The sequence below is a fragment of the Notothenia rossii genome (genome assembly GCF_949606895.1).
Source record: "Notothenia rossii genome assembly, chromosome: 8".
Classification (NCBI taxonomy): Eukaryota; Metazoa; Chordata; class Actinopteri; order Perciformes; family Nototheniidae; genus Notothenia; species Notothenia rossii.
In genome coordinates this window covers 14,865,815-14,893,467 of record NC_136906.1, presented here as the reverse complement: position 1 = coordinate 14,893,467, position 27,653 = coordinate 14,865,815, and the positions used below count along the sequence as shown (strand labels likewise).

The following is a 27,653-nucleotide window of genomic DNA, read 5'->3' as shown; positions in this document are numbered from 1 at the left end:
AGCAGCAGAGATCTTAAAATGGACTTAATCACAAGAGTATTCCAAAACATTTAGCAGACTAATGCTTTCTTAGATAAAGAAGCAAATACAATGTGCTTTGCCGTCTTCGACTAATTTTCTCAGCTCCGCTCTACACTTAATCTGAGCTGGAAGGCGCATTAAAATGTGTTTTTCTTTTTTGAACACGTCTTAAATGAGTCTAATTAGCATTTATAGATTCATTGAGGAACTTGATTACAGCTTTCAAAGTCTCCAGCTGGCCTTGATGCTAATTCGGGAGCCTTCAGTGTGTACCTAAGAAACCCTGGCACACAGTAAGAGGTGTTTCATGAAAGTGGAATAAAGCACAAGTTAAGTGCTCTTTAATCAGAAAACTAACATCATTCTTAGATGTGGGACTTAAAACAACAGGCTCCTGCAGAGTGCAAGTTAATCATGACCTCTGATGGAGCGGCAGCTGATAACAGAGGCAGCAAAGTTACACTACACAAATGAAAGAGATTCATTGATTTATACATTATCACAGGCTGCGATTCTGTGTGTGATATGCTAATAAACAAATCTGTATTGATAACCCTTAAGGCTCAACACAAGCAGTACACAAAACATCTTAAAATATGTGAGGTGATTAATAAAACAGCTAAGATTGTTGTTTTTTATACTGCCTTACCCCTTTCCACTCCCCACTGGGTGTTTTTAACTATTTGTATTCTTTGTGCACAATTGTTTTGTCATTGGCCTGCTATAGCAACCTAAGGACGATCACACACCACGGATATGTTTTTACCCTCGGCTATTTCTTTAATTCTTAAACAAGATGTGCATGACAGAGGACTAATTTTCCACGTAAAAATATTACAGTTTGTTTCCGGGGGTTGTTTGTCTGGCTTCTTTTTTTTTTTCAGAAGCTGCATATGATTAATAAAGCTGTCATTAACCTTATGTTGAGGAAATTATGGAAACATTGTGAAATGAGCTTTAGTGTATGAGAGCTGACTGGGTCGTGTGTGTGTGTGTGTGTGTGTGTGTGTGTGTGTGTGTGTGTGTGTGTGTGTGTGTGTGTGTGTGTGTGTGTGTGTGTGTGTGTCTATGTTCCAAGGGTCCTTATTGTGAGTGATTGGTTATGGCGAATTCAAGTGCAGTTTGAAAAGTAAAAAGCCACTGTGGAGATTTATCATATGCATATGAATGCCTAATAAAGCAACAATTAAACAACAGTTTACAGAAAAGTAATCAACAGTTTTGGAAATTCTTGAATCTGCAAAAATAGCGGTAAATGCCCTTTTTAAGCCTCTATAATATGTAACAGTTCTTAATTTTGGGGTTTAAAATCGTGTTAAACCTAATATATTTGGGTTTCTGATTGATAAGGGAAGATTTTAAAGACAACACCTTTGATCTTGTGAAATTTGGATGGACGGTTTTAACAATTTCTAAAATGTTACAGAACAAACAAATAATAATTTTATCTAAAAAGATTGGAAAATTGCATGCAAATTTGAGGTATATAAACTGTAGGTCTTTGTAGTATATTGATTCAGGGAAAAAAATCATTAAAAGTTGACCTAAGAAAAGAAAAAATGCTGAGAGCAATCTTAAAAAAGTCTCCGTATTCTGAGGATATTTTGGACAGGGAAAGAGACATAGAAATACTGCCCGTCCTAGGCCAAAGCTGCAGACCGTTGTACATACAGTACACTTGCTAGATATCGCCCAGTGAAATAACATGTGCTTTAGCATTTTGTCCTGCTCAATGTCACTGCTGTGCCACAGACCACGTATCCCTCCACGCTGCTGATAATGAGCATATTAATATGTACATACCCAGCCAGGTAAATGCTTGCCTGCAACTCCAATTTCACGGCCAAGTCTCCGGTACACGCAGTCTCCGCAGCACCAGTAGGCGTCCCTCTATCAGATGAAGAAAGAAAAATATAGTTCTGAATTATTGAACGGATGGATACATGACTGACAGGTTGGCTGATGAAACCGAGGGGGAAGGAAACAGAAAAAGGAAGAGAGATCAAAAATTGGTACAGTGAAGTTGATTGATGCCAAAGATAACTTTATGTGAGCGGGTGATGCTAGGAAAAATACTGACACACAAAATGGCTACAAGGGTTTGTAGTGATGTGGACAGAATTGCTGAAATTGCTCTTCAGTGCTCTATTTTCATATTTTTTTCAAAAGTTGTTTCAGGGAAATCCATCACAGATGAAGTCTTTCATAACTTTCAATCCAAACTCATGATTTGACAGTTGAGCTCTGGGAAGACAAATAGAGTCTTTAAGCCGATAGAGAAGAAAAGCTGGCTGTCTATTGAATACAGACATATTCCCTGAATGGTAAATATTTTGAAATGAGCTCATTTCGGAAAAATCTGCTGATATTTGTCAGCCATTAAGCGCCAGAGAACATTTCCCGCTAAAAGTCATTGCAAATGTCAGACAGATAAAACAGCTCCCATCATGGCAGCCGTCTGACAGACAGTGTGATCATGGTGGGATTTTACGACTGTGTGTGTGTGTGTGTGTGTGTGTGTGTGTGTGTGTGTGTGTGTGTGTGTGTGTGTGTGTGTGTGTGTGTGTGTGTCTGGCTCTGTCTTGACTATGTCGCTGTGTTTGTGTAGAACCCAGACATACCTTATATCTTTTATTACCAGTCTTAAATCAGATGTCAACACTGCCAATAATTCTAACACGTTCTTTTTTTATCACTCTGCTGTGAAACAAACACTGATTCACTGCCTCGGCATCTTATAAGCATTTGATATGAAATTAAATAAGAGTTGGACGTTTATGATGGAGTTTACTTTTCACACAGGTTTGTTTTGATATGTTCTATTGTTGCGGTGGAAAGCTATTCTGATTCCAATCATCGCTTTGTACCGTCGCTACGTAAAGTTTGCACCTCAAGGCTAAAGATTTATGATTGCTGATATTCTTCTCATCATTTTTCTCCAGCAAACAACAAGAGCATACAGGCATATAGCACAGGAGCAGTGTCAATAAATGAGATCTGAAATCTGAACTTTTGAATCCCATCTCGATGAATAAAAATCCTTTTCTGAACAGCAGTTTTTGAAATGCATCGTCTAAGACAAGTGATTTTATTTCAGCATGGTTGCAAAAATCAAGTGAAAACCTATTTTTTTGCTTCAACTTTATGTTATCTGATTAATGTTGGCATGAAATCAGGCTAAATCAGATTTAAAATATGGTGTTATTTGATAAATAAAACCAAAATGTTGAATCCAGCATAAAATACACGAGGGAAGTCTAAAAGAGAAATATTCAGAAGGAGTATTTCAGCATTAGCTCACTTTTTGACTACTAACAAATGCCAATAAGGAAAATAAACACATGAGAAGAGTAGAAAGCAACATTCGGCCTTAATTAAGTCATAACATTGATATTACTTCAAATATATTCAGTACAGAAATACATGGAGAAGAAGGAGGCTGTATGCATTTATGTCACCAGACATTTAAAGACAAACATCTACTGCTCCCTGTCCACACAAACACACACTTTCATTACTAATCATTAATCAGAACGATCTGATACAAACGTTTATATTCACCAGAAGTCACTGTTAAAAGTCTCAATTTAGTCTGCACACGGAGTAAGACGAAACCTTTTGTCTGCTTTGTAGTGGAATGCATGAATCATACATTTCACAACCAGAACATTTGGAAGTAGGTATGGTGTTTGTGAACATGATCATCATTTCCCACATAGAGCAGTATTAGTCCAGATTCTTTGAGTCCGTGAGTCAGACCTCCTGCTGCATTTCCTCCAGCTCCCCCAGCTGTACATCCAAACCAGGAAACACAAACAAAAACAGAAATAACCTCCGCTGAAACATCACCGGTGATGTCAGCATTCTCCCAAACTACAGAGAAGTTCAAGGCCGCCTCTGCCAAAACACAGCTGGTGAATAGCAGACAACAGAGACCTTAACATCTCTGGAACTACTTCAAACATTATTGCGGTCTGTGTCGTCAAGATGGTAGACTCAAAAAAGCAAAACAAAATGAACTAACAATTGGGAAAATAAGTGTCATAATGAATGTAAATGACCGGGGTGAGCATAGTTCTCTGATGAATGGCTTCAGATATAATGGTTATTGCAGATACGCTGCAACAGAACGCTTTGAGAATCTCTGTGGCAGTGTGTCCGGCATTTCAATGGCTTCTGAAGGACGCAGTGGAATTGGCTTTTTGAAAGCACACATGGGAATTTGTACCAGCTGCCTGAGACGACTCATAAGCATTCACAGGACTGCGATGTGTTGCTATTTGCAATGCAATTCCATTTAGACTCATATGAAATATTCATTCAGTACACATAACGTATACTATTTCCACATCGATCGAGTTTTAAGACATTTTTGTGACTTATATTCCTAGTTCAACTTTCTGTATCACATAGGGAAGTATTTCATGGTCTTTCTTCCCCCCCCCCCCCCCAGATAGTTCCCATTCAACTGAACAAAAAATAAAAATCCTAATAAAATGACCAGCCACTTTAACAAGGATTTTGGTAAAGCCATGGAAAGTGTTCCCCATTGCCTTTAGAAGAAATTGTTTTCCGTTCGTCAAAGTTGTTTCAGATGATTTCATTTGAGAACATATTTTTTCAAGGCCACTGCTGTTAACAGAGGAAGTGGCTTCGTTGTTAATGAAAAACAACGTCATGTAGTTTGTCCCGGTCACTGCTGGAAAACATTGTCTGGTGCAATTCTTTAAATAGTTTTACCAAGAAAGTCGGCAAGCAACGGTTAAAGCAGGTCATAGGTTAAAGCAATTACAGTAACCATGGAGATAGTTATAATCCTGGTGCAATATATCATTTGGATGGACATTATGTTGAATTAATGTTTTCTTAGAATGGAGATCAAATAGAGATAAAGTGTGAATTTGAATAATTAAAACATCTAGTCTTTGTAAATCTGGGTTAACGCTGTTGAGAAAGTTAAGAGTATGTTAAAGTTTTTAAGATAAACAATTTGCAATGGTGTTTTATAATTCAGAAAGCACATCCAGAAATAGTTTAGCTCATTTTCCATTCGTTTTTGGCATTAAAGATGTGCAAATATAGCACCTTTAATCCACTAAGAGGCGACGGCACCGGGTTGTTTTGGTCTCTTAATGACGTTGTGTTAATTCACAGAGGATCCATCAAGGGGACCGATCTTTAACAAGACGGCAGACATAACGGAGTACGCTGAAGATCAAAATGGATTGGCGCTTCGGGTATACATTTACATCTTAATTTGCACATCTGAATGTTGTCTTGTTCTGCATCAACACATCGCAGTTTATAGTTGTCAGGGTCAGAATTTCCATAATACATCATAGATACATTAACATTTACACATCAATAAAAAGCTAACCTTATGTGACCAATGCACTGGACAGGAGAGCAGAACACCAAATATCAAAAGCTTGAAGTGGGTTCTTTTTTAGAGAAACTACAAAGCGAGCACAAATAGTTTCATGTGAATATCGATGATCATATGCTTGTGACTTTGCCACAACCTGCATTGGTAATCAAAGAGAAATACGAAATAATGATATCATATCTATGTGCCATTCTGCCGCTCAAAGCCGCGACGTGCACTGCCTCTAGCACTGACCTTTGTGGAACCTCTTCTCGAGCACACGTATTTTATACTTCAAAGTCAGCAGTTAAATTATTCCAATTAGGCCTGCAGAGCTGTTCTGTTCGTACCAATCTGCTGATGAAAGAATTTAACAGGCCTATCATCTTCCCCTCAAAAACTCGCTTGTATTATGCATATTTATTGGACTGTTCAGGAACGAGGTGGTCTGGTTGTCTTTGCGGAGCCATGCACAATATTTAGGAGTCGGTCAAACGTTGTATTTATTGTAAAAATGGCAATTAAGTTTAGGGCTGCTCGATTATTGCAAAAATCATAATCTCGATTATTTGGGTCAATGATTGTAATTGCGATTATTAAATGTGATTATTCATTGACTTTGAAAACATCCATTTATTGTACTTTAAAACAAATACAAATAATAATTTGAGCTTTTTAACTGTTGAATTATACGTTCAGGGTGATCAACTGAAAAACCAATACAAAATCAAATAAATTATACATTCATATCTACATTTAAAATAATGTCATAATAATAAATACCAATAAACAAGATCAACAAACATGTTGCAGTGCACTGTCACAACCTGAAAACTCCTTAACATATAGCCAACATTTTGGTAAAACATATTCAACACATTCCACTCACTCCATTGGGTCAATAATTGATATCACGATTATGAAAAACGATTATCCATTTACTTTGAAAACATAAATTTATTGGAGAAAAAACATTTGAACAGTATGTTTTTAACAGTTGATTACCCTGAACTTTAAGTATAATTCAAGTGAAAAAAAAAAAAGAGAAAAAAAATTAATAATAAAAAAATAATCGTTTTTTTCGATTACGTTGTTTTCGTAATCGTTGCAAGCCATAATCGTAATCGCGATTAAAATACGATTAATTGAGCAGCCCCAACTAAGTTATTACCGAGAAAAGAAAAAAGGTATACTTGATGAGTTAATTTAGGCCTTGTAACTGACCTAAGAAAAAGTCAGAAAAACAATGCAAGATACAACACAAGATACAAAAGTCCTGGATCCAAACAGCAACAACATTCTTGCTTTTGAATGAAAAATAAAAGTGACTGATGACGTACGGAGCACTGTATGATTTATATTTATGGCACTGAACCGCTTGGTAAAGAATACAGCCAGATGGAGCTTATTGGAAGCGTTTTACCCCTCATGGACTTTTAGACTACTCTATTGATTTTGTTTGCATTGCACCGAGGCTGGCTGAAACAAACTGCTGTCCATGCCAGAGGAGAACGTCTCTTCTCTACAGCGCTGACTCTCATCTCATCCGGTAAGCATTTCATCCGCCTTTGAAGGAGCAGAACCAAGGGAATTATACAGGGGAAAATTGACGATAGAGGCTATTATGTCCGCTGTAATATCCATTTCCCAAACAATAATGTCGGGGAAAGAGAAGTAATAAAAGCAGAGCAGTATTACCCCACCATCTGCTATCATCCAACACTCGGTCTGTCTCCTCTCTCTGGGCTGCTTTCTATTTACTCCATCGGGCTCTCTAACTCTCTTTTTCCACACCCCCACACTGAGCTTTGTTTCCTTGATCTATTCTGTGGTTTTACTCTCTGTTCTCCTGGATTCCCATTATTGCTAAGTCCTTATTCGCCACATCTGAGGATCCCTCGCAAATACACCTGTGATCCTATCCAAATACATTTCCCAGTCACCGTGGGAGAGGGAATGATGAGAAATCTTCCTCGCTGAGCGCATACATCTCATGGAGTATATCAAAATGTCTGTCTTCGGTCTGAAAAGCTTCTGGAGTTCTTGGTGTCAGCAGAGCTTCATGAGAGACTGTAAATAATAGATATGGTACTGTGGAAAGAATGCTACATTTGTTATTTTATTGATGATGTGTTCTTGTCTGGTACAGATAGACCACACAAACAATTACAGATAACAAACTCACTTCTGAAATATGCATGAGGCTTCACATTGCCATGGGTAAAGGTTTTTTTCTTCCTTTCTGTAGTAATCTAAATACACTTTGTATTCTTTTGAAGAAAGAAATGCCTGCTGCTGATTTGATATGGCTTTTTAAAGTAAACCTTTTAATGACATCCAACAGCTTCACCTTAATGTGTTCTACTTGCCACTTGGGAGCATGTTAATCTTCCTGTTTTTCTTAAACAAACTACTTACAACAAATATTGAGATAGCAAATGCACTTAAGGTTTTTTAAAGTTGAATGCCATATTTCTTTGTACACCTAAAGGGTGTATTTGTAAGTAATTTAGCAAAGTTGTGTTGACTCAATATTTACATGGGGTGCAAAATATTGCTACTTACCAATAAAATGAATTTAAAAAACAACAACACCTGTGGCCTAGGGGGATTTGGAGATGCCTTGAACCTTGATCCTCCTGTATGCATGCATGTTCAACCATATGAGTTGACATGTTACTATAATAATAATAATAGATTCATTTTGTTAGCGCTTTTACAGGTGCTCAAAGACGCTTTACAGATATAGTGAAATTAAAATATAACACAAAGTAAAACTGAGGACGTTTAGAAAGTAGTTGGTGAATAACTAAAGCATTAGATAAGATATAACAATGCCCTGATGCTGGTGCTAGATGAAAAAGTTAGAAAAAGTTGAGTATCACCAAAGGAATGCAATTCATCGCGAGAGAAACCGAGTGTTTGGGAAGCAGATTTGCATCCATTGGTTTTGAGGATGTTTTACTACCGCACTACCGCTAGCAAAGCTAAATAAATCCATTGAGTAGAGTAAACGCCTCCTTGGCACAGTCTTCAAAATAAATGAATGCTATACGTTTTCCAGAAATAGTATTTGTTGTAAGGCTGTATTTATGATACAGCATTGCTCCCATCCTCTATTCATTTCATTTCATTTCATTTCAAACCTTTATTTAACCAGATTGGTCCCATTGAGATCATAGATCTCTTTTTCAAGGGAGACCTGCATGGGGAACCAGAGCTATGTGAAGAGGGGCTACCAGGTTAAGAACAACTTTTATGGGGGAAAAATACCTGTATTGTGCATATTTTATCGAACACAAAAGATACTGTGTGACATGTGGTTATGTGATTAGGTAAAATGCTTTTATGGAGTATGTCACTTTTAAAGTTTCACATTTGAAATGCTTTAATTCATATTATTCCACCGTCTGCCCTCTCTTGTAAAAGCATTAAGCGTTGGGTATTGAGTGGGTACATCAGCAATTAGGGTGCCCTGCTGTCTCACCTTTGTGGAGAAGAAAGCGCAGTGACATTTAGGCCTCGGTGTTCGGCAAGCCCAGCTGTGACAGCCGGTCAGGGAGCGTTAGTGAGTGCGAGGTGGAAATGCCAACAATCACAATCGCGCCGTTTTATTCTCATTGAGTGGAAGCGATTTTAAAAGACATATTGTATAAGCTTATTTTCACTCAGCACTGAACAAATTCTGTGGAAATAATGTTGTGTTTGAGTGTAATGGAGTTCTGATGATTGCGTCTCTTATTCCATGCAACCCTACACAGGAAACTAAGGAAACAGTGACATGTACTTTAAGAGCTCTTTCTTTTCCTTTACAGTGGCCGGAGTCCAGCAGCCGTCACAGTGGTTTCCGAGCAACCCCGGTTTGGAGGGGGGAAATCCACGCTTTTACCACAGCTGACCACACACACCCACTCGTCTGAATTCCACTGCTTGACCTCAAACACACATCAAGTCATCACAGACTTGTGACTGCACGTCACACAGGACGACACACACAGCTCCGACCTGCCATCCACACAACCCCAGATACTGAAGGCCCTCATTAGGCCCAGTAAACGTCTAAACATACACTCGCTCGTGTAAGATGCATGTCCGCACACATGAACGCTCACAAGTAAACAAGGGAAACTAAACTCACTGTGCCAAAAAACATTTCTGTGCATTTATATTTGCTAAATATAAATAAATATATATTGACTAAAGAACACTCTGCATTCTAACAAACATGATCATGCAGATTCATTTTTCACCCTCACACACAACAATGCTCTGTCTTCATATTTTGAGGTGAATTGTACATGCTTTCGATGATTTACAGCGTACGAAACACTATGTCCGTATTTATTTAATTTTGTTGTGGAGAAAAAGTAATTGTTAATGGCCTCTCTGTGGCAATATAGTGGTTATGTTCGAATGTCTATTGTGTTGTGATTGTAGTACTCTTGTCTGTTTGTTGTATTGTGACTTGATTTGGATGTGTCATTTTGTTTTTTTAGAGTTAGGGTTAGTCTTGCTGTTTGTACTATATGTTAGGACCCCCTTGAAAATGAGATGCTTCATCAAGGGGTTTATCCTAAATAAATACATGTTAGTTAAGTTAAAGCCCCCGACATGTGTCACTCAGCTGTGACCAAACCAAACGAGTGGTTTCACGTTCATCGGCCACATCAGGTTCAGGTTCAGGTTCTTTATTTGTACCCGTAGGTAGATTTTGTTTGCAGAGAAAAAGACAAGGGATCCATCCTGAAACACTCTAAAAACAAACACAAACAACTTGTCAGGACCTCGACACAAACTGATGAACCCAAATGCACGACCCAGAGACAAAGTCTTGAATGTAATAAAATGTATTTATTAATTCTAATGATCAGGAAATCCCTCTTAACAGAGTAGGTGCTGGAATAAACAAAAAGCGCTCACAAGGCATAACAAAAGGAGAACTTAAAGTGGACCTATCATGCTATATTTGAATAATATAGTGTAGGGCCATACCTATATAAGGCATATTTATACTTTTTATTTTTCAAAATACCAAACAGATTATACATTTTAGCCATTCCTCATTTTGCTCAATTTCACACTGTCTTTGCATGGGCTGATTCTGTGAGAACAGCACCATCTACAGGCCTGGCATATGTACTACAGCGTCTCCAGCGCTTTCCAACGGCAATGTCCGTGGCTGTCTCCTCCTGATTGGTGGAGTTGGACCAATAGCCGTAGCGCCACTTCTGTGACGTCATAGAAGTGTTCAAATCTGGATCAGTCTGCATCAGATCCGTTGCAGCCCCTTTTTAAGAGATTTGGGTATGGAGGAAAATAGAGAGGGTTGTGTTTTCTGACACTTGGTGAGTTCCCTGGAACACCAGGGACACATATTCATGTATAAAAGACGTACAAAAGTGCATTTTGCATGATAGGTCACCTTTAAGAAAAAACGTAAGCCAACAAAAATTAACAAAATAACATAACCTGACATGAGAGAAAGCAATCCCATCTGAGTAGAGGCTTGGCACAACCATTCGGGGAAACAAACAAGACAAACTGACACAGGACAAGGGAGAGACATGACTATTTAAACATCAGCTGAGTGGGAACAGGTGGAAACTATCAGGGGCGGGGCAGACACTAATGATGGCGGGAAAAACACACAAGGGGAGGAAGAAAACAGGGCCTGAAATGAAAGACAAGAGGTAAATACAAAATAAAACAGGAAATGACAGACAAAATACATAAACATAACTAACACATTTGAGGAGACACAACACAACTGACACATCTCTAATAAAATAACTAATGCTCAGTACACCCTGCTCCGTCAAATCTCAAAAGATTTAAAAAAGATTTAAGAAGAAAAACACTAGTACAAACACTAGTACAAACATGGACATTCAAAATTCATAATTAAATAAATAAATAAAGAACATGAAGAACAGACGCCACGTTCTCTATATTTATGCCATTCTTAGGATTGAATGAACATAGAGCTCAAAGTTCATATGGTACAGTAACTCATATCAACAAGCCTCGCATCAAAATGAAACACTTTGAAAGGTTGTCAGAAGAGAATTGCACAAATCTAATACGTATTGCCATACGCTGTAGAGGATTTGGATGAGTCACTGAAATACTGTAGGATTGAGTTGTGGTTGGTTGGTTGCCTCTGACACTTCTCTGTGACTGATTCAGCCCTGTGTTTCTTGCTCTGTCATCCATGGGCTCCCCACCTTCCATGCATGCCAAACGTTTTTTCCACCCTATTGAAGACACTAATGCTTTTATCACAGCTCAATTGTTTTGCGCCTCCTAAACCCCCCCTACCCCTCCCCAACTTCATCCTTCTGCGGTTTTTGATCAGAGCTTTCCCCCTGTGCCTATTTTGACAGAGAGAAATGTGCTCGATGAACGATGAGAGAAACGCTGTGGGCTGACGCAGACATGGGCTAATGTGTATTTATTTCATTGAGTAGCGTTGCTTGGCGAAGCCATCGTAGCACATACCCAGGGTAATGGCTTGACAAATCAGATGTGTCATACTATCACACTTGCCACTTCTCCTTCCCCTGCAGGTAAAGAGAGCTTAGTCACCAGAGGAGACTCCACTTCACCCCAGAACTATCACAGGACAATACTGGTAAGTTGTCTTACAGATATTCATCTATTTAAAGACATATGCATTTAATATACAAGCAATCTCTTGCCTAACGATGCAAGGTGAGCCGAAAATGGAAGGTTACATCATGAGGTTGATGGGATTTGAACCTTCAGTGCTTTGTACAAATGTAATTTTACTAAGGTAATCATGATGAAATATGTATTTTATAAATATTAACTTGAATAACTTCATGGACCATTTGCCATAAAAGGCCATTCATGAAGCAATCCAATGGGATGCACTTCCTCTGGATTTCAAAGCTGCAAAGGATGGAGTTCCTGTGGAGGCGCTATATTTGGCCACCTCAGCATCTCTGCTGGTGCCGCAGCCCAGCGTGGCGGCGGCTCCCACAGCCTAAACATCCCCGGGAGGAGTCCGTATCCGAGGGTATCCATCAGACTTTAAAACAACACGTCTGGCTCAACGGAAGCTCACAAAACTGCAGCTGTAGATGTAACCATGAAGTAAAAAACCTTGAACCTCAAACTGTTACATTACATGCTACTGTAAAAGTCTAACCAAGCATTTATCAACAGAGCTACTGTATATAAATTGTTGAAGGAGAACAGCCTACATCACAGCTTTCCATAGGGTTTCATTTATTTTGTGACAAAAAGTGTTGGCAGCTCATTCCTTAAAACAGAAGCCTCACGTTGCTTATAATAAGGGAAAATATGAAGGGTATAGTTCAAGCGTTATATGCAAATACGTTTTTCTTTCTCAACTAAGATTTGTTTGAAAAAGTTTTCAAATTGAATTGACTGCATTTATTAACTTGGTCTGAGGACCAATTCAAAATGGACAAATGGCAACATTTGGCCCCAGGGCCGTAGTTTGGACACCCCTGATCTACACAGAGCTCCGAAGTTCAATTACTGTATATGTCGAATCTGTATCTTTAGATTTAGAAAACCTGTTGGCAGTTTGGTAGTGTTGTAATCAACTTGTGACTTTATTTAAAAAAGAATTGGCAGACAATACGCACCAACACTTATTCACAAGGAGAGGAGGAAAGGTCACGTCAGTTCTGTCATCAGGTGACACCGGTGACCTTTGAGAGGATTCAGCAGCTGCTTGCCATGAAAAAAACAGACACTAAATGTTTATTCTCCCACTGAAAATAATTTGTTACAGCATTTCACAAATCACGAAAACAATTATCAATACCGTATTTGTGTTCTGCTGTTGTACAGTAGGTAATAAAAGAGACTTGCTGAGTCTGGTGGAGGACCTGCACTGGTTTAACTGACAGACCATTGAATCGTTCTAACCGAGCGCCATGTCACATTACATTTTGTTTGTTTTGCCCGAACAATTTCTACTGTTCTGGTTTCATTGTAGTCGAGCATAACAAATTAACATTTGGATCTTCACTGAAATGTGCAAAGCCCAACTGCTGCTGGTGGATGAAAATATCACACATAATAAACATCTACATCTCCATTTAATGTAGCTTTATTTCTGGCATGTAATAAAGCTATGCTCCTACGGTTATATACACAGCTACCAGATTTAGACTGTACTGTAAATCATTAAAGAACAACTACAATGCAAGAAGGATGAGTCATACATTAGCAATCTGGGCCATGCGTTCATTTCAGGTAATCCTGGAGAGGCAGTTTCATGCCAACCACAGCGGGGTTTTTGGCTGAGTCTCCTCCTGTAACCTCAACGACCTTGATGTATGAGAACAAGCTTTACCTGAAAGTATCGAAGAGAAAAAAGTAGGACCATAGCCAGTAACGCGTCAACGAAAGCACATTAATCTGGAATCCTCAAAGCGTTTGAGCCAAACATTGTTCCGCAATTCCAGCGCCAATGTTTACCATTAATTGCAACTCAGTAAAACGTCAAAAACATTAGAGAAATAAGCAAAAGCTACATGTTGTCAAGGGGTGAACTCTGAGGCATGAACTCAAATGCACAACTCAGACTCAGACTCGGGTGGTATTCAAAAATAAAGACTTTACTGGAAGTTACACAGTAACAAAAACAAGAAACACAAAATCACGAGAAAACGGGATACGACCATGGAGCAGGCTTGAACGTGGTCATGAATAAGAAACGAACTGGCACTGGACAGGTGGGGACTAACACAATATATACACAAAGTGAGGGGAACAGGTGGAAACAATCAGGGCGGGGAAACCAATCAGGAACACAGGAGACACATAGGGGCGGGGAGCATGGAGAGGGGAAATTACTTTTCAAAATAAGACAGAGGGCACAGAACAAAGGGACATGACAAAACTAATAAAGAATAAACTTTCATGATAAGTTTCCGAGACATGACACATGTATTGCAGTGACTGGTGGAGACCGCTGAACATCAGGAAGCTACAGCACGCTTTAGATGTGGTGAAAACGGAGGAAATGCATTTTGCCAAACCATGCATTAGCCAGTTTCCTTAAGGTTGTGCTAAAGTGTGAGCTAACAGATAAGGTGAACAGTGTAGGAACAATCAAACATTGATTTATCTTACCAGTTTGTCATTTCTTTATTACAAAACTACACTTGTATTTGTTTTTCCCTCTAAAATACAAGTACCTACTTTATTTTGATTCGATGCTATCATTATTATTGTCATTAACCTGATTACATTTTGTATTGATTGAAAGCACTTTGTTAAGTTCTCCTCTCCGACTCAAAAGGGAATCAGGCCTTGGAGCGTATGGCAGTGAGTGAAGAAGACATGAGCCTTGTAAACACAACAAAAAGGACAATGTGAACCACAGCAACCGTTTTTCTGTTTCTGTTCAAACTCTCACTGTTTTAGTATGAGCCGTTGGTGATGTGGTATTGCAGCGAGGACTAAATGGCCAGCAGCGATTGTGACAGTAACTGATTGTTGTGGTGAATTGGAGCAGTCGGTGTACACCCTGACTGTCCCTTTCCATCAGCTTTACTTGTCTTTTCCTTCTCTGTATTCTCATCTCCCTTCATGAGGCACAAAGGTAATTGATTTCATTTGTGCAACAGAAGCTAATATTCAATCACTGCAAGCTCCTGACCTTTGGAGTGTGAACCACTTAGCTGAGCTAATTCTGTCACCGTACCAAGCAGTGTTGTATTCAGAGGCCTGCAGTCCTCTGCCACCAGGCAATAATGCTTTATCTGCTTAGCTTGGTAAATGAAGTGTAAAATGAAATGGCGCATGGTTTGTTTTTCAGATTTTTAGAGTAAAAGGCAGCTGTGTTTGCTTAATGAATCTGAGTTTCTCCGGTCACTGTGATAAAGTCAGTCACTATTCAGATCAGAATGCAATGTGCAGAACAGTATCTAAATGTTTCACTCGTTCAATTTTCAGTGCTTTAAGTAAGAGTACTACAATATTGGTTGAATGTTTTTCAATTTCTTTTCGCGTTAAAATATTTAAAGTCAGCAAAATATTTAGGTTAAGTGTAAGTGTTAGAAATATAATGGTAAAAAGTCTCCAATCTCTAGTGATTGGCAATTTGATCAGAACAAACATTTTAATAAATACTTTTATGCACTAAACAAAGTGTTTTTTTGTGACAAGGCTTATGTGTAAGATTGATGTAATTGAAAAAAACATAACTTGGAAAAGTCAACTTACAACAGGCCAATGTGATGTGATTGTCCATCCATCCATCCATCTTCTCCCGCTTATCCGTGGTCGGGTCGCGGAGGTAGCAGTTCCAGCAGAGAGCCCCAAACTTTCTTTTCCCTGGCCACATCAACCAGCTCTGACTGGGGGATCCCAAGGCGCTCCCAGGCCAGAGAAGAGATATAATCCCTCCACCTGGTCCTAGGTCTACCCCTTGGTCTCTTCCCAGCTGGACGTGCCTGGAACATCTCCCTAGGGAGGCGCCCAGGTGGCATCCTAACTAGGTGCCCGAACCACCTCAACTGGCTCCTTTCGACGCGAAGGAGGAGCGGTTCAACTCCGAGTCCCTCCCGGATGACCGAACTTCTCACCTTATCCCTAAGGGAGACACCAGCCACCCTGCGGAGAAAACCCATCTCGGCCGCTTGTACCCGCGATCTCGTTCTTTCGGTCATGACCCATCCTTCATGACCATAGGTGAGGGTAGGAACGAAAATGGCCCGGTAGACAGAGAGCTTTGCCTTCTGACTCAGCTCCCTTTTCGTCACAACGGTGCGGTAAAGAGACTGCAGTACCGCTCCCGCTGCTCCGATTCTCCGACCCATCTCACGCTCCATTGTTCCCTCACTCGAGAACAAGACCCCGAGATACTTGAACTCCTTCACTTGGGGTAAGGACTCATTCCCTATGTGATGTGATTGTGATTTATTTAATGCTTATGTAAAATGGGGAACAACAGAAGATTATTTTCTTTACGTGTCAAATGCAGTCCATGTCAAGGCAAGTTCTTCTGCGCAGCAAAAATTAGAAATACCTTCTGAGCTTTCTGAGGTGACATTTTCAAGGAACGAGAGAGAGCTTGTATCCAATAGGCAATGTGGGATGGTGACATGCTGAAAATAACAACTATGCTTTCACCTAAAAACGTAACCCTGGCCTTACTGGAGATTGTACATATCCGTGTGGCCGATGAAATAGAAACTAACTTTCTTTTTATCTCCAAGAAAGAGCAAAGCCAGCAGTGGGCAGCAGTTGAAAGGAAGTTTTTTTCTTAAATTTTGCAATCTAAAAACCAACAGTGTTACATCTAGTCATGAATGTTGCATGACCTTGGTGCTAGTGCGGTTCCCTAATGCAGCAATAACCCAGAGTTTACAGACCGTGGCATCTCAAATTCCCTCACAATCAAAAACACATCCAAGCAAACCTTCTGCTGGCTTCCATCGCTAAAATGTATTTTGTTATGAGCTTTCAGATCATCATTACATCACTGGGCGCAGATAATCCTTAGGATTATCTGAATCCTTCATGAAAAATAAATGTCAGTACAAGGAGAAAAACCTGATTAACTGTTTTTGTTGAAATCCGAAGTACAAACAGCTACAAAAGATACAAATGTGTCTTCATAAAGAAACAACATGGACATTCTGTAGTATATACATGTGTATGCTGTATAAAGTTTGCTTTAAGGCAAAAATACCTAATCAAATACATTTACATGTTGGTTTTGTAATTAATTTTGCACAATATTTCAAGCCTACTTTGTGTGCTTATAAATGTATCATGTTGTTTGTAGTTAGCCAAATGAACGTGTCATTATTTTCGGTTTGCACAAAAACAAAGTTTGAAATTCATCTCGACACAAACTTTTGGCAAGAACTGTGGTCTTGACTTCAGTGATTCAAGATCACAAGTAACCTTTTGGTTACAAAGGAGTGGAGGAGTGGATGATCAATGGAACATTTCTTTTCAGGGATTGTCATCTAAATGCAAAGCAGTGTGTTCCCAGCCTAGAGACTTTTTTCACAAGATTAAGCCCTGATGTAAGTGTTGAATTCTAAAAATGACTGTAATCTGTATTTGTTTAATATAAAAACATTCCAACTGTGCTAACATTGTTAAAACAAAGTATATGCAATGACTAATAGTCGTATTGTTGTTACTAGGGTGTACTTTGCATTATACCCTGCTTCTAACAAGAGACTATCAAATAAATGTTCCAATGAGACCCATTTACCAATTCCATTTTGCACGTAGTAAAAAATGAACATCAGGGGTAATCATTTCATAAGCAGTTTTCATTCAAATACAAAGCCTATTTCTGAATGTGTTTTACAGACATGTGAAATAATACATGTTTCTCTAAATAGATTTATTTGTGTAAAGTATTTGCTTGTCAAGAAATCCGTAATTATTATTGATTGCAGTTTGGAGTAATTCAATCCAAATGACCTATCATAAATGTGACTCCCTATGACAACCCGCTCAATCACTCCGAAAGCCTTCTCCAGTAGAGAGAGTATTGACACTGACAGCTCAAAACACTGCCTCGAAAAAACAAATGTCGAGCCCTCTGTCAGAAGGATGAAAAACAACACAGCTGCTCTCACTCAATGTCTGTGGACTATTAAGCAGTCAGGGCCACACACTACTACAACTCACCGTAAACAAAAAGCCAGGTTTCACTTCTTTCCACCAACACATTTCTGAGTGATGAGATATTTTCTGACAGCTTATAAGAGAAACAGATGGTCACTGTTGTGTCTTGGCTTGTATGCTTGGTGATGTTCCACTTGTATCCCAAAAATGACACGTTTTGTATCGATTAGTCACCCTGTGTTATCACATTTCTTTCTGGCATGCAAAGAATACAAATTGAAATAAATGGGGATGAAAACAGCTAAACTATATCAAATAACCTGTTTTAACCTCTGACTCACACAACACATTTTAAATCTCAGTTATGCCCCCATTTACTTGAATTTAGTTAATCAAGAAATGAACTATGAATGAACACAAAAAAAGGTTCCTTCAAGAATATAAGGTAGCACAAATTGAGCATTTGGATATAACTATCATTTGTGGTTGAAGTATCCTTTTTGTGTACACCAAACAAGACATACTCAGCTCACGCTTATCTATCTCTTCACCAAGCACAGTCACTGAGGAAGAAAGCATCTTTTTTACCGGGATAAACAAAGTAAGGCAATCACCTGCTCCCGGTCCCTATTTTCCCCAAGAGGAACCTGCACAGCTCCTCTAAATGTCTCCCAGCAGCAATGCTCCAAAACTGGCTCCCATATTTCTGCTCCACTGGACGATAAAATAAAAGCCTGCCCGCTCCACACACACGCTCCACACACACACACGCTCCACACACACACACACACGCTCCACACACACACACACACGCTCCACACACACACACACACGCTCCACACACACACACACACACACACACACACACACACACACACACACACACACACACACACACACACACACACACACACACACACACACACACACACACACACACACACACACACACACACACACACACACACACACACACACACACACACACACACACACACACACACACACACACACACACACACACACACACACACACACACACACACACACACACACACAACGCGACAGACCCTGTCAATCATCCTGACAGACTGTGCACACAAGGTTTTACTGTAGGCTGATCACATTTTTACCCAGGCCTCTTTTTCAGTTCATCTATAAATATGAATGAATGTTCACATGTCAACACTGACACACAATTCCTCTGCCAGCCATTCTGGATTGCAATTTATGCCCGGTGCTGCTCAGATGATCATGAACAGGAAACTGATGATATAAAGAAAACCATTTCATAAATTCTCAGTGGATCGATAAAGCTGTGATTGAATAATATATTCTACAACGAAGCCCATTGGGCGTTAACAAATGCTTTTCTGTCATAACTATGTACCATTGATCTACCGCTGATAAAACAAAAGGTCCTATCATTAGAAACCTGTTTGGAACACTGGTCACTATCACAAGAGCCATATTGATATTGATTTTACTCTGGCACATTGGGTGACTCCAAAATGGTCGACACAACCGAACACAGATTCTTATAGGTAAGGCTTGGAGCAAGCAAACATGGGATGAGAGTGTATTAACTTTGGTGAGGAACAACATTACTTCCAATTATGGAGATGGACGACTTCAGTGATGGCAAGGCAATTCTTCAACCAATAGGCAAGCCTAGCTTCTAAGATAAAAAGTTGTTGGCATAACCCACTGATAGAAATGAAGCTTAGCGAAAGTTCAATCAGGAAGACCAATATCCCCTGTCTGTTACACGTCATTTCAATACTCTCTCCTCTCTCAATAAGTGATCGGGGGCGTCACTCCCCAGCTAACCAATCACTTCCCCCCATTTTCACAAGCCTATCATTGCACCCGCTAACCCCTTTAAATCTGCTCTTCCCTCTCCGTCAGCTGTCATTTCAGGTGACAACGCGCAACCCTCCTCCACCCCTTCGCCTCCTGCCTCCTCATACAGGGCCAAGCTAAAACCCTCTCCCTTCAGACCAGACCGAACTACTTATCACCACCACCAGTGTCTAGACCCCGGGGGGTTTCATCGGAGCGGTGTTTCCCCTCCTGAATGATCATCCTGCAAACCGGGGCCTAATCGCCAAACACCATTTCATTCACTCGTTATAATCTGTCAATCACTATTCATTCATATGACGTGTCCCGGTAATAAACATGTATTTCATGCATCACATTCTCTTCTGATTGAACACCCATAATAACTCCATTTACAACATGGAAAATATCTATTTGGTTTCTAGAGAACATTCGTGTTTTTGTTTTTACTTCCAAAAATGTCGCATTTCTTAAAATAAGTTGTGGCACTCTTACCTCCATAGAACCACAGGGTTCATCATGGCCGGCTGAACAGCACCGCAATCAAACTCTTATAGAAACAGAGACATCAAATTACAGAAGAGACACAATAAACAAAACATCGAGCAAAACGCCTTTGCAGCACGCCTGTTTGTTTTGTGCCTGCAGAGACATTCAGGCCATTGTTCAGTGGTTGTACAGGAGCTTAGCGTTAGAAAAAAATGATTTTATGCAACTGAAAACCAAATGTATGCATGCCAAATCCGATTGTTGTTAAATAAGGAAAGTGAGAAACCACCAACAGTGTCTGTTTTCTTTATATAATTTGATGACTGTTGCACGGTTGGTGTTTTTCAAACGTTTCTTTGTAAATCAGCAGCTACTGTATATGACACATCCCACTGTTTGCATTCCAAATGTTTTCCACACGTTCTCTCCACTTCCCTCTGTTCTCCCTGGAGTAAAAGCCTCATCCTCTGAGATATTTAAATCAGTCAGTCGCTCCTCTTCCAGAACTTGTGTTCAGCTTGCGGTCGTAGCCTTAAAAAGATTCAAAGCAATCTTTTATTTATTTTTTCCCTTGAGTGGCACATGAATTCACAAAGAAGATAAAGGCCAAAAGCCCCACTAGCTATGCCGCTTTGTTAGAGTGTTTGTGACATGATTTGCAAAGTTTGTTTACCGATATTGCTTGACATCTTCGCCGAGGCATACGTAAATGCATTTGCGTATGAATGCAAACACATAAGTCGATGTTTTGAAGAGAATAAAAGGGTGTTGGAAGCCTTTTCTCATGCTCATAATGACTAAACAAGCCCTATTCTTATGTTTGTCCTTTAAGCAACTCAGGCATTATATTATCAAATTCTAAGAGTTCTTCAAATCAGTATAAATGATCATTTTTAAGCTGATATTTTTTCCCTGTGAAACAAAGCGATGTTTCACTTGCAGTCTATTCATTCTGAAGGACTCATATACTCACAGTTATTTCTCCACATATTGTTAATATTAAAAACAAAAATGAATGTACAATATGCTGTAGGTTATAAGTTCAAACAGGCATTGTGATGACCATATTTTGAGTTTTTTGTCTTGCATGAAAACATGATAACACCCTCTTCTACATAAAATATCTGTTGAGATAAAAATCTATATGCTCGAAGTCCATATATAAAATGAGAGTTGTGCGTTTCCCATCATAGACCTTTTTAATTCTTCTGTTTTAGACTAGAGGATATGGTGTAGGGATCAAACAAATGAATATAATGTCTAAAACATCTCATACCCCGTCTTTAGTTTCTGTGGGTTATAGAGAAGGACATTGATCTAAATCCACCACCACACACTCTGTCCACAGAAGTCCACAAGACTCAGAAGCCTCTCTGAAGGAGACAACAACCTCCCTGCGACCACCCACTCAGGAAGATTGCCAGAGGATAGTTTTGCAATCATGTCAGAATAGTGCAGCTTGGTTTTGATGTACAATACAGACATTATTTCTTTGGGGCTGATAGGAACTTAATTAGAAACATAATGAATCCGCAGCACATCAGACAAGCCTAATTAAGCCTGACTGAAATGCTTGGTAATTGGGTTTTCAGTTGAGGGCTCCAGAACATCGACCCAGACCCTCTTCCTGACCCTACACGCAGGTCCCCGGGGACCGAGGCTGCTTACCTCAACCAGGCAAGATTGACGGTCAGCATATTGTTACAGGAAGCAGAGAGCTATATCACCATGTTGACTGTCTCGTTTGGTATTCTCCCTGTGGATCTGTTGCCAGCTTTGTGATCCACGGAAGCTGCTCTGATGCCCTTTATAATCCCATTAAACCTATTGTCTCCAGTTTATGGCTCACTCTCTGGAGGAGGGAACAAAAGGAGCTGCCGGGCTGCTGGAGCGGAGCAGGCATTTGTGGTTCAGGTGTGTTGTGTGCCAAGGGGAGTCTAAGGTTATCAATCATGCTGTCCCACAACACTTTTAGACAAGTAAGGAAATCAAGTTTAGCTCAATGTCTTTAAAGATCACCTATTATGCAAAATCCACTTTTTCATGTATTTTATACATAAACATGTGTCCCCTCTGTGTAAAGAGATTCTGAAAGTCCTGATCCATCTATATAAAAATGAGCTGATGAGATTTTGGCCACTTTATGATGTCATAACGTTTTTTTGGCTTGTGTAACCATTAGCCAATCACCAACCAAGGTAACCCCCCCCCCCCCACCTTATCACCTGAATCTCCTCCTAGAGCACCATTGTGTTCTTTCTAACCAAATATCTCTCAGAGGGGAGGGGCTCCTTATTTTCATCTAAAGTAACAGAAAGAGAATCAGCCCTTTTGAAACAGGGCTGAAACAGAGGGGATTATGGGATGCTGCAATGATCTGTTTGGTGTTTGGAGCCAAACACTTCAGAGACATGTATATACCTGAGACCTATAATATATTGATGAGAAACGGTATGATAGGGGACCTTTAACAGTGAATTAAAGCTGTTATTATACTGTACACACTTGGGGCTAAAGTTTATTACATTCTTATATTTTAGTTGACCCTTAGTAGCCATCGACCCAAAAATGTTCAAGCACTCGCTCCATGGGCCACCAAGCCTGTACATTTGGTGGCCAAAGTGTATTTTGGGTAGCCCAGATGAAACGTATGTAAAAACATTAAAAAACGCAACTTAACTCAGCATTCCTCTGACACTTCGGTAAATTAAAAGACAGACCAGATCTGATTAGATTGGACATTTTTTTTAATTAGTTTTAGAACTCGTTTTGTTTTCTCAAAGTTCAGTCTATCTTACATTTATTCAACCATTATTTGGACAGGTAATCTTACTGAGATATGCAGTTATTCTCGAGAACTGACAGAAGTTGGAATCCTGCCAGCAGAAACCAAATAATTGGTATTTTATATTAAAGTTTTAACACTAGAATGAAGAGGCAATATTTTAAATGATGCATAAAAACAGGTAGCGTCAAATTAACCATGTTAATTAGAGTTGTTTTATTAAAAGCTATCGGACTGCCCATTCATTGAACCTGATGGAATACACAAAGGCAGCAATTAAAGTGCAGAGCAGCAGTAGGAGTCGTTACATCCTAACGTCAGCTGTGTGAACATAAAACAAAGAATTGTTCCCTTGGAAATGTGCGGATGATTCAATCAGGTCCACCTACATACTGTATAGTGTATCTGTCTGTGTTAAGTTTCAAAGCTAGACAAAGGGTTGTTGGCAACTTCTGTACAGATGTCAACGTCTCAAAAATAAGGTACATATTCAAGTTTATGTATTAGTGAATAGAACGTAGAAACATAAATAACATGTTGGTTCTTTAGAGTAAAAACAGCCATCCACACACACACACACACCTAAAACGTGGGTTTGATCCATCCACCAATGCAGTTGTGGAAAAACTAACCTGCAGGTTTTCTGACAATCGGGATGAAATGTAATTACGCAGAGAGATAAACTGAGAGATGTAGAGGGAGAGGGAGAGATATCGAGTTTGTGAGAAAGCGTTCTTTTGAATGTCTAAACACAACAGAGAGGAGCAGACAGGCGCAGGGGAAAAGCAGAGATGTCCAGTCACACAGGGGGACAAAGAGACAGAGCACTTATATTGTGAGGCGGATGATAGCGGTGGCAACAATAGCAGTCAGATAATCACAGCTGCCTAGGTGACAGCACGGCATGATTAACACTAATGACCCTACACTTTATGAGACTCTACAAAGACAATTAGTCCTCCCACTCTCCTCCTCCTCCTCCTCCTCCTCCTCCTCCTCCTCTCCTCTCCTCTCCTCTCCTCTCCGGGGTCCGTGTGCACCGGTTTAACCCACACCTCCTCTCCATCCCACTCCTGCTTTTTCATTTAAAGTGGGAGTATTCCATTTTCTGAATTTTTCACTTACTAACACTGGAAAATGATTCACTGTACGACATGCAGACTCCAAATACCATCCTTGCTACTTTTAGAAAATATCACCCACCCAACTATTTGAAACAACACTTTGAAGAGTTTTGGTGGATAATTCATGGGCTACTGTTCACAAGCACAGCATGCAATTATATGTGATGGATGATCCAATCAGGTGATACACGCTAAGGTGTTGTTGACATGTGATTGATCATACGGTCGCTGATAGATGACTTGAGAGAATATGATGGCCAGTCCCACCAACATTACCAGCAGAGGCCCGTAGAACAACATTTCTTTGCAGTGTTTAAACCAGTTGAGGTCATTTTAAGATAATGATTAAAAAATGCTGCAGTGACCTTGAATTTTTTCACGTGATCTTCACAAGTTTACAGTACATTTTTGTATTTCCATGCCAAAGCTCTCACGTAAACTGTTCAGCCGGATGATAGCCATCTGGTAATAAGGCGGTGCACGATCATGAGCATAATTAACTAATTCCAGAAAATCCCTTTATCCCCGTGTGTCTCTGAGCGTATGCATACATGAAGGCACCTTTGGGTGACCATGAATGTCTCTCAACACAATAACACTTTCCCTCCCACCAAGCACATGGTGGAGTAGTCTTGAAAACCTACATCTTCTCAGTGTTCCTGCTCTCAGAACTAATCCCCAAACCAATACCACCGTGCCAATAGATGGGGCTCTCATAATGACTTGCAAATCCACAGTACCAGAATTGGACTCCTCACAGCACGTATTTAGCAGCATATTGACTCTCTCAGACCTCTAGACTGTGTAGGTTGAAGAACGGCTCCAATTGTTTCTATGCTCCCAAGACTGCACTGAATTAGATGGAGTGTGTTCTTGCTGCAGAGGGGAGTAGCTTTATGTAGTGCATGTTGTTTGCCTCCATACTTTCTGTCAAGGCAATACATTATGGGTCTCAAGCCGACTGTATTTTAAGCCTGTATGTTTGTCACCTCACCATTCAGCTGATATTAGGAAACGCCAAGGAGCTTTCTCTGGGGCAGAGGAAAAACTGACTGGCAAATGAATTCAGGGGCAGAGGCCAGTCAGCCAACAGCGAATCAATATCACTTTGCTTTACTGTAGCAAAGTCCGCTATAAAAAACATCTTTGATGTGTTTAGACATTGATTTGTAACTTTATGGATTTTGTTTGGATCTCTAATTACATGGACTCACACTGTAGTCTTTTGCTTTGAAATAAGCCAACATTTTCTCCCATTGATGTTAAAAAACGTTGAGCGCTTCCCGGGCATAACACCTGTTGAAAATACTACACACCTCATAGGCTGGGAGATGGTGCCTTAAAAGGCAACTTTCCATAGTTACATGAGGAGAAATCTTTCAAATGTGCTTTAATTGGAGTAAAATGTGGGAGTGCCTTCTGCTGGCAGAGTAGAGAGCCTGTGAGCACGGCTCCCCCGCGGTGAGGTGTAATGATTTGCTGCATTTCCACCCAAAAATACACATTACTGATGGGATGGCCCCACAATTGAAAGCCCGAGAAACGGACAAAAGAAGATCAATGCTATTATTAAGCATTCTGACCACATCTGTCAGACTGAATTGCCACACATGGAGCTTCACGCCATAAAAGGCTCTGTGAGGAGCTAAGAAAGAAAGCAAAAACCAAAACGCATTCTTCTTACTGACACATTCATCTTTACGTGCAACAACCCCGAACACTAACATATATGGGCTTCCTCTCATGAGTCACATCTGCAGTGCAGACAAGACAATTATGTACTGCAAGATCCTTAGGATATTCTGCACATTTCCATTTCTATGTTCACTGGCGCTCTGTGTGAACTGTGCATCTACGCAGGGCACGACACCTTTACTGCGATGGCACGTCTCCAGAATACTAAATATTTCATCCCTTGTATGATTTGAAGAGTTGTCTGCCATTCTCTCTGGACTCAGTTCAAAAGGGGCTCTGAAGTCAGAAGTCAAGATCTGTGGTGTTCAATCTTACTACCTCCCTATATATTATTTTTCTTCAGCAAACGTTTCAGCTTGTTGCATTAACAGCCAACCTCTGGCCTTACATATGGACTTCTAGCTGTCCACCTTTATGTCTGATCACATGCTGTAATATCAAACCTAGAAAATCTTGGAGACAGAAGATTACCACTGATTAAACAGAGCAGAACATTTACTGTTCATGAAACAGCAGGCAGCGCTGCGGGCCGCAAACTGAAAATGTGTTGTGGCCCATATAGCCATGATAAAAGACATAAATGGCTATGAAACTGCTAATTATAATATGCAAATGTTGTCTGCCTGTGTGTAAAAAATAAGACTAACTGACAAAGAGTAAAAAAAGAGAAAAAGACTGCTGTATGGGATGCCATAACTGATCCTTTAAAGTGGCAGCCGGTTTACAAGTGGGGCTCAACCCCAATCCTGTAAAGTAGGCATTTCCATGATGGCAGGGCACTGAATAGTTATTCTTGAACAAGCATATGACTCAGTTCAGGGAGATTTATAGACACGTGTAACGTATTTTGAATGGGGTAGAATCATCTGAGGTTCATATTTAACCACAGATTGAGCTTTAACTGGTGCTAAAAATGTAACATTAGCTAACCCAGTTGAGCAGCTTTAACCTCAAAGTCTAGTCCGAAGACCCCGAAGAGGCTAACATATGCCTTAATACTGTGCATTTAATGTAGTAAGGGTTAAAAGTACATACATAATGTATATAGTGTAAATATTGCAAGAATGATTGCATACAACGCACAAGTCTGCCCTTGCTGATTGTTGTTTTATTGCACAGAAGAAGCCAGATGGAAACGACCTTGTTTGTGTCTGTCAGCCCATAGAGTTTACGGTTTGCGAGCATGGGATGATTACTCACACTCGCCACAAACACCCACAAAAACCCAAGTAAAATCCACCGCCCACAAAGTTTAATCAAAAACAGACATTATTTCAACACATAAATCTTTGACCAAGTTGCCATAAAATTAAAGCTGTGACAACGTTTACTATTCCCTTATTATCATTCTTTATGAAGCGTCATATTTCTGCTACCTACTGTACAGGAAGGTATGAATGAAGTTTCTTTCAATTTCCTTCGTTTCAGGATCCACATTTTTTTTTTAAAAACACAATCATTTGCTCTTGTGAAAGTGAGACTAAATTATTTTCTCCTCTTATTCCTAAACTATGGGCAGCATGAAAGATAAATGGCTTCTGAGCCACTGGTTGGAACACACACCGAGTGTTTTTAAAAAAAGATTCTCTATAATTATTTAGCCAACGAAAAGGACAAAAGTGAGGGGAAGTTATGGGGGATGGTGTAGGGGAGCGAATTTGGCAACATGGGAAAAGATCTGCCTGCAGGGAGGTGCTACATTATTCTGCTAACTAGGTGCCCAATCATGCCC

General features: G+C 39.8%; 1 protein-coding gene across 6 annotated transcripts in view; it reads right to left on the bottom strand.

The window, feature by feature from the left end:
- LOC307015887 (uncharacterized protein) overlaps positions 1 to 27,653 on the bottom strand; it is a 138,374-nt gene that overhangs the window by 8,056 nt on the left and 102,665 nt on the right. For 5 of the 6 annotated variants that reach the window (XR_013801669.1, XR_013801670.1, XR_013801671.1 and 2 more), the window contains exon 2: positions 1,825 to 1,911. Coding sequence is in view for 1 of the 6 variants with exons in the window: in XM_079644834.1 (XP_079500960.1) it covers positions 1,825 to 1,911 (87 nt within the window). In the remaining 5 variants the exon portion in view is untranslated. Of the gene's footprint in view, positions 1 to 1,824; positions 1,916 to 27,653 lie in introns of those variants that run through there. The other variant, XR_013801673.1, reaches the window with a different exon arrangement.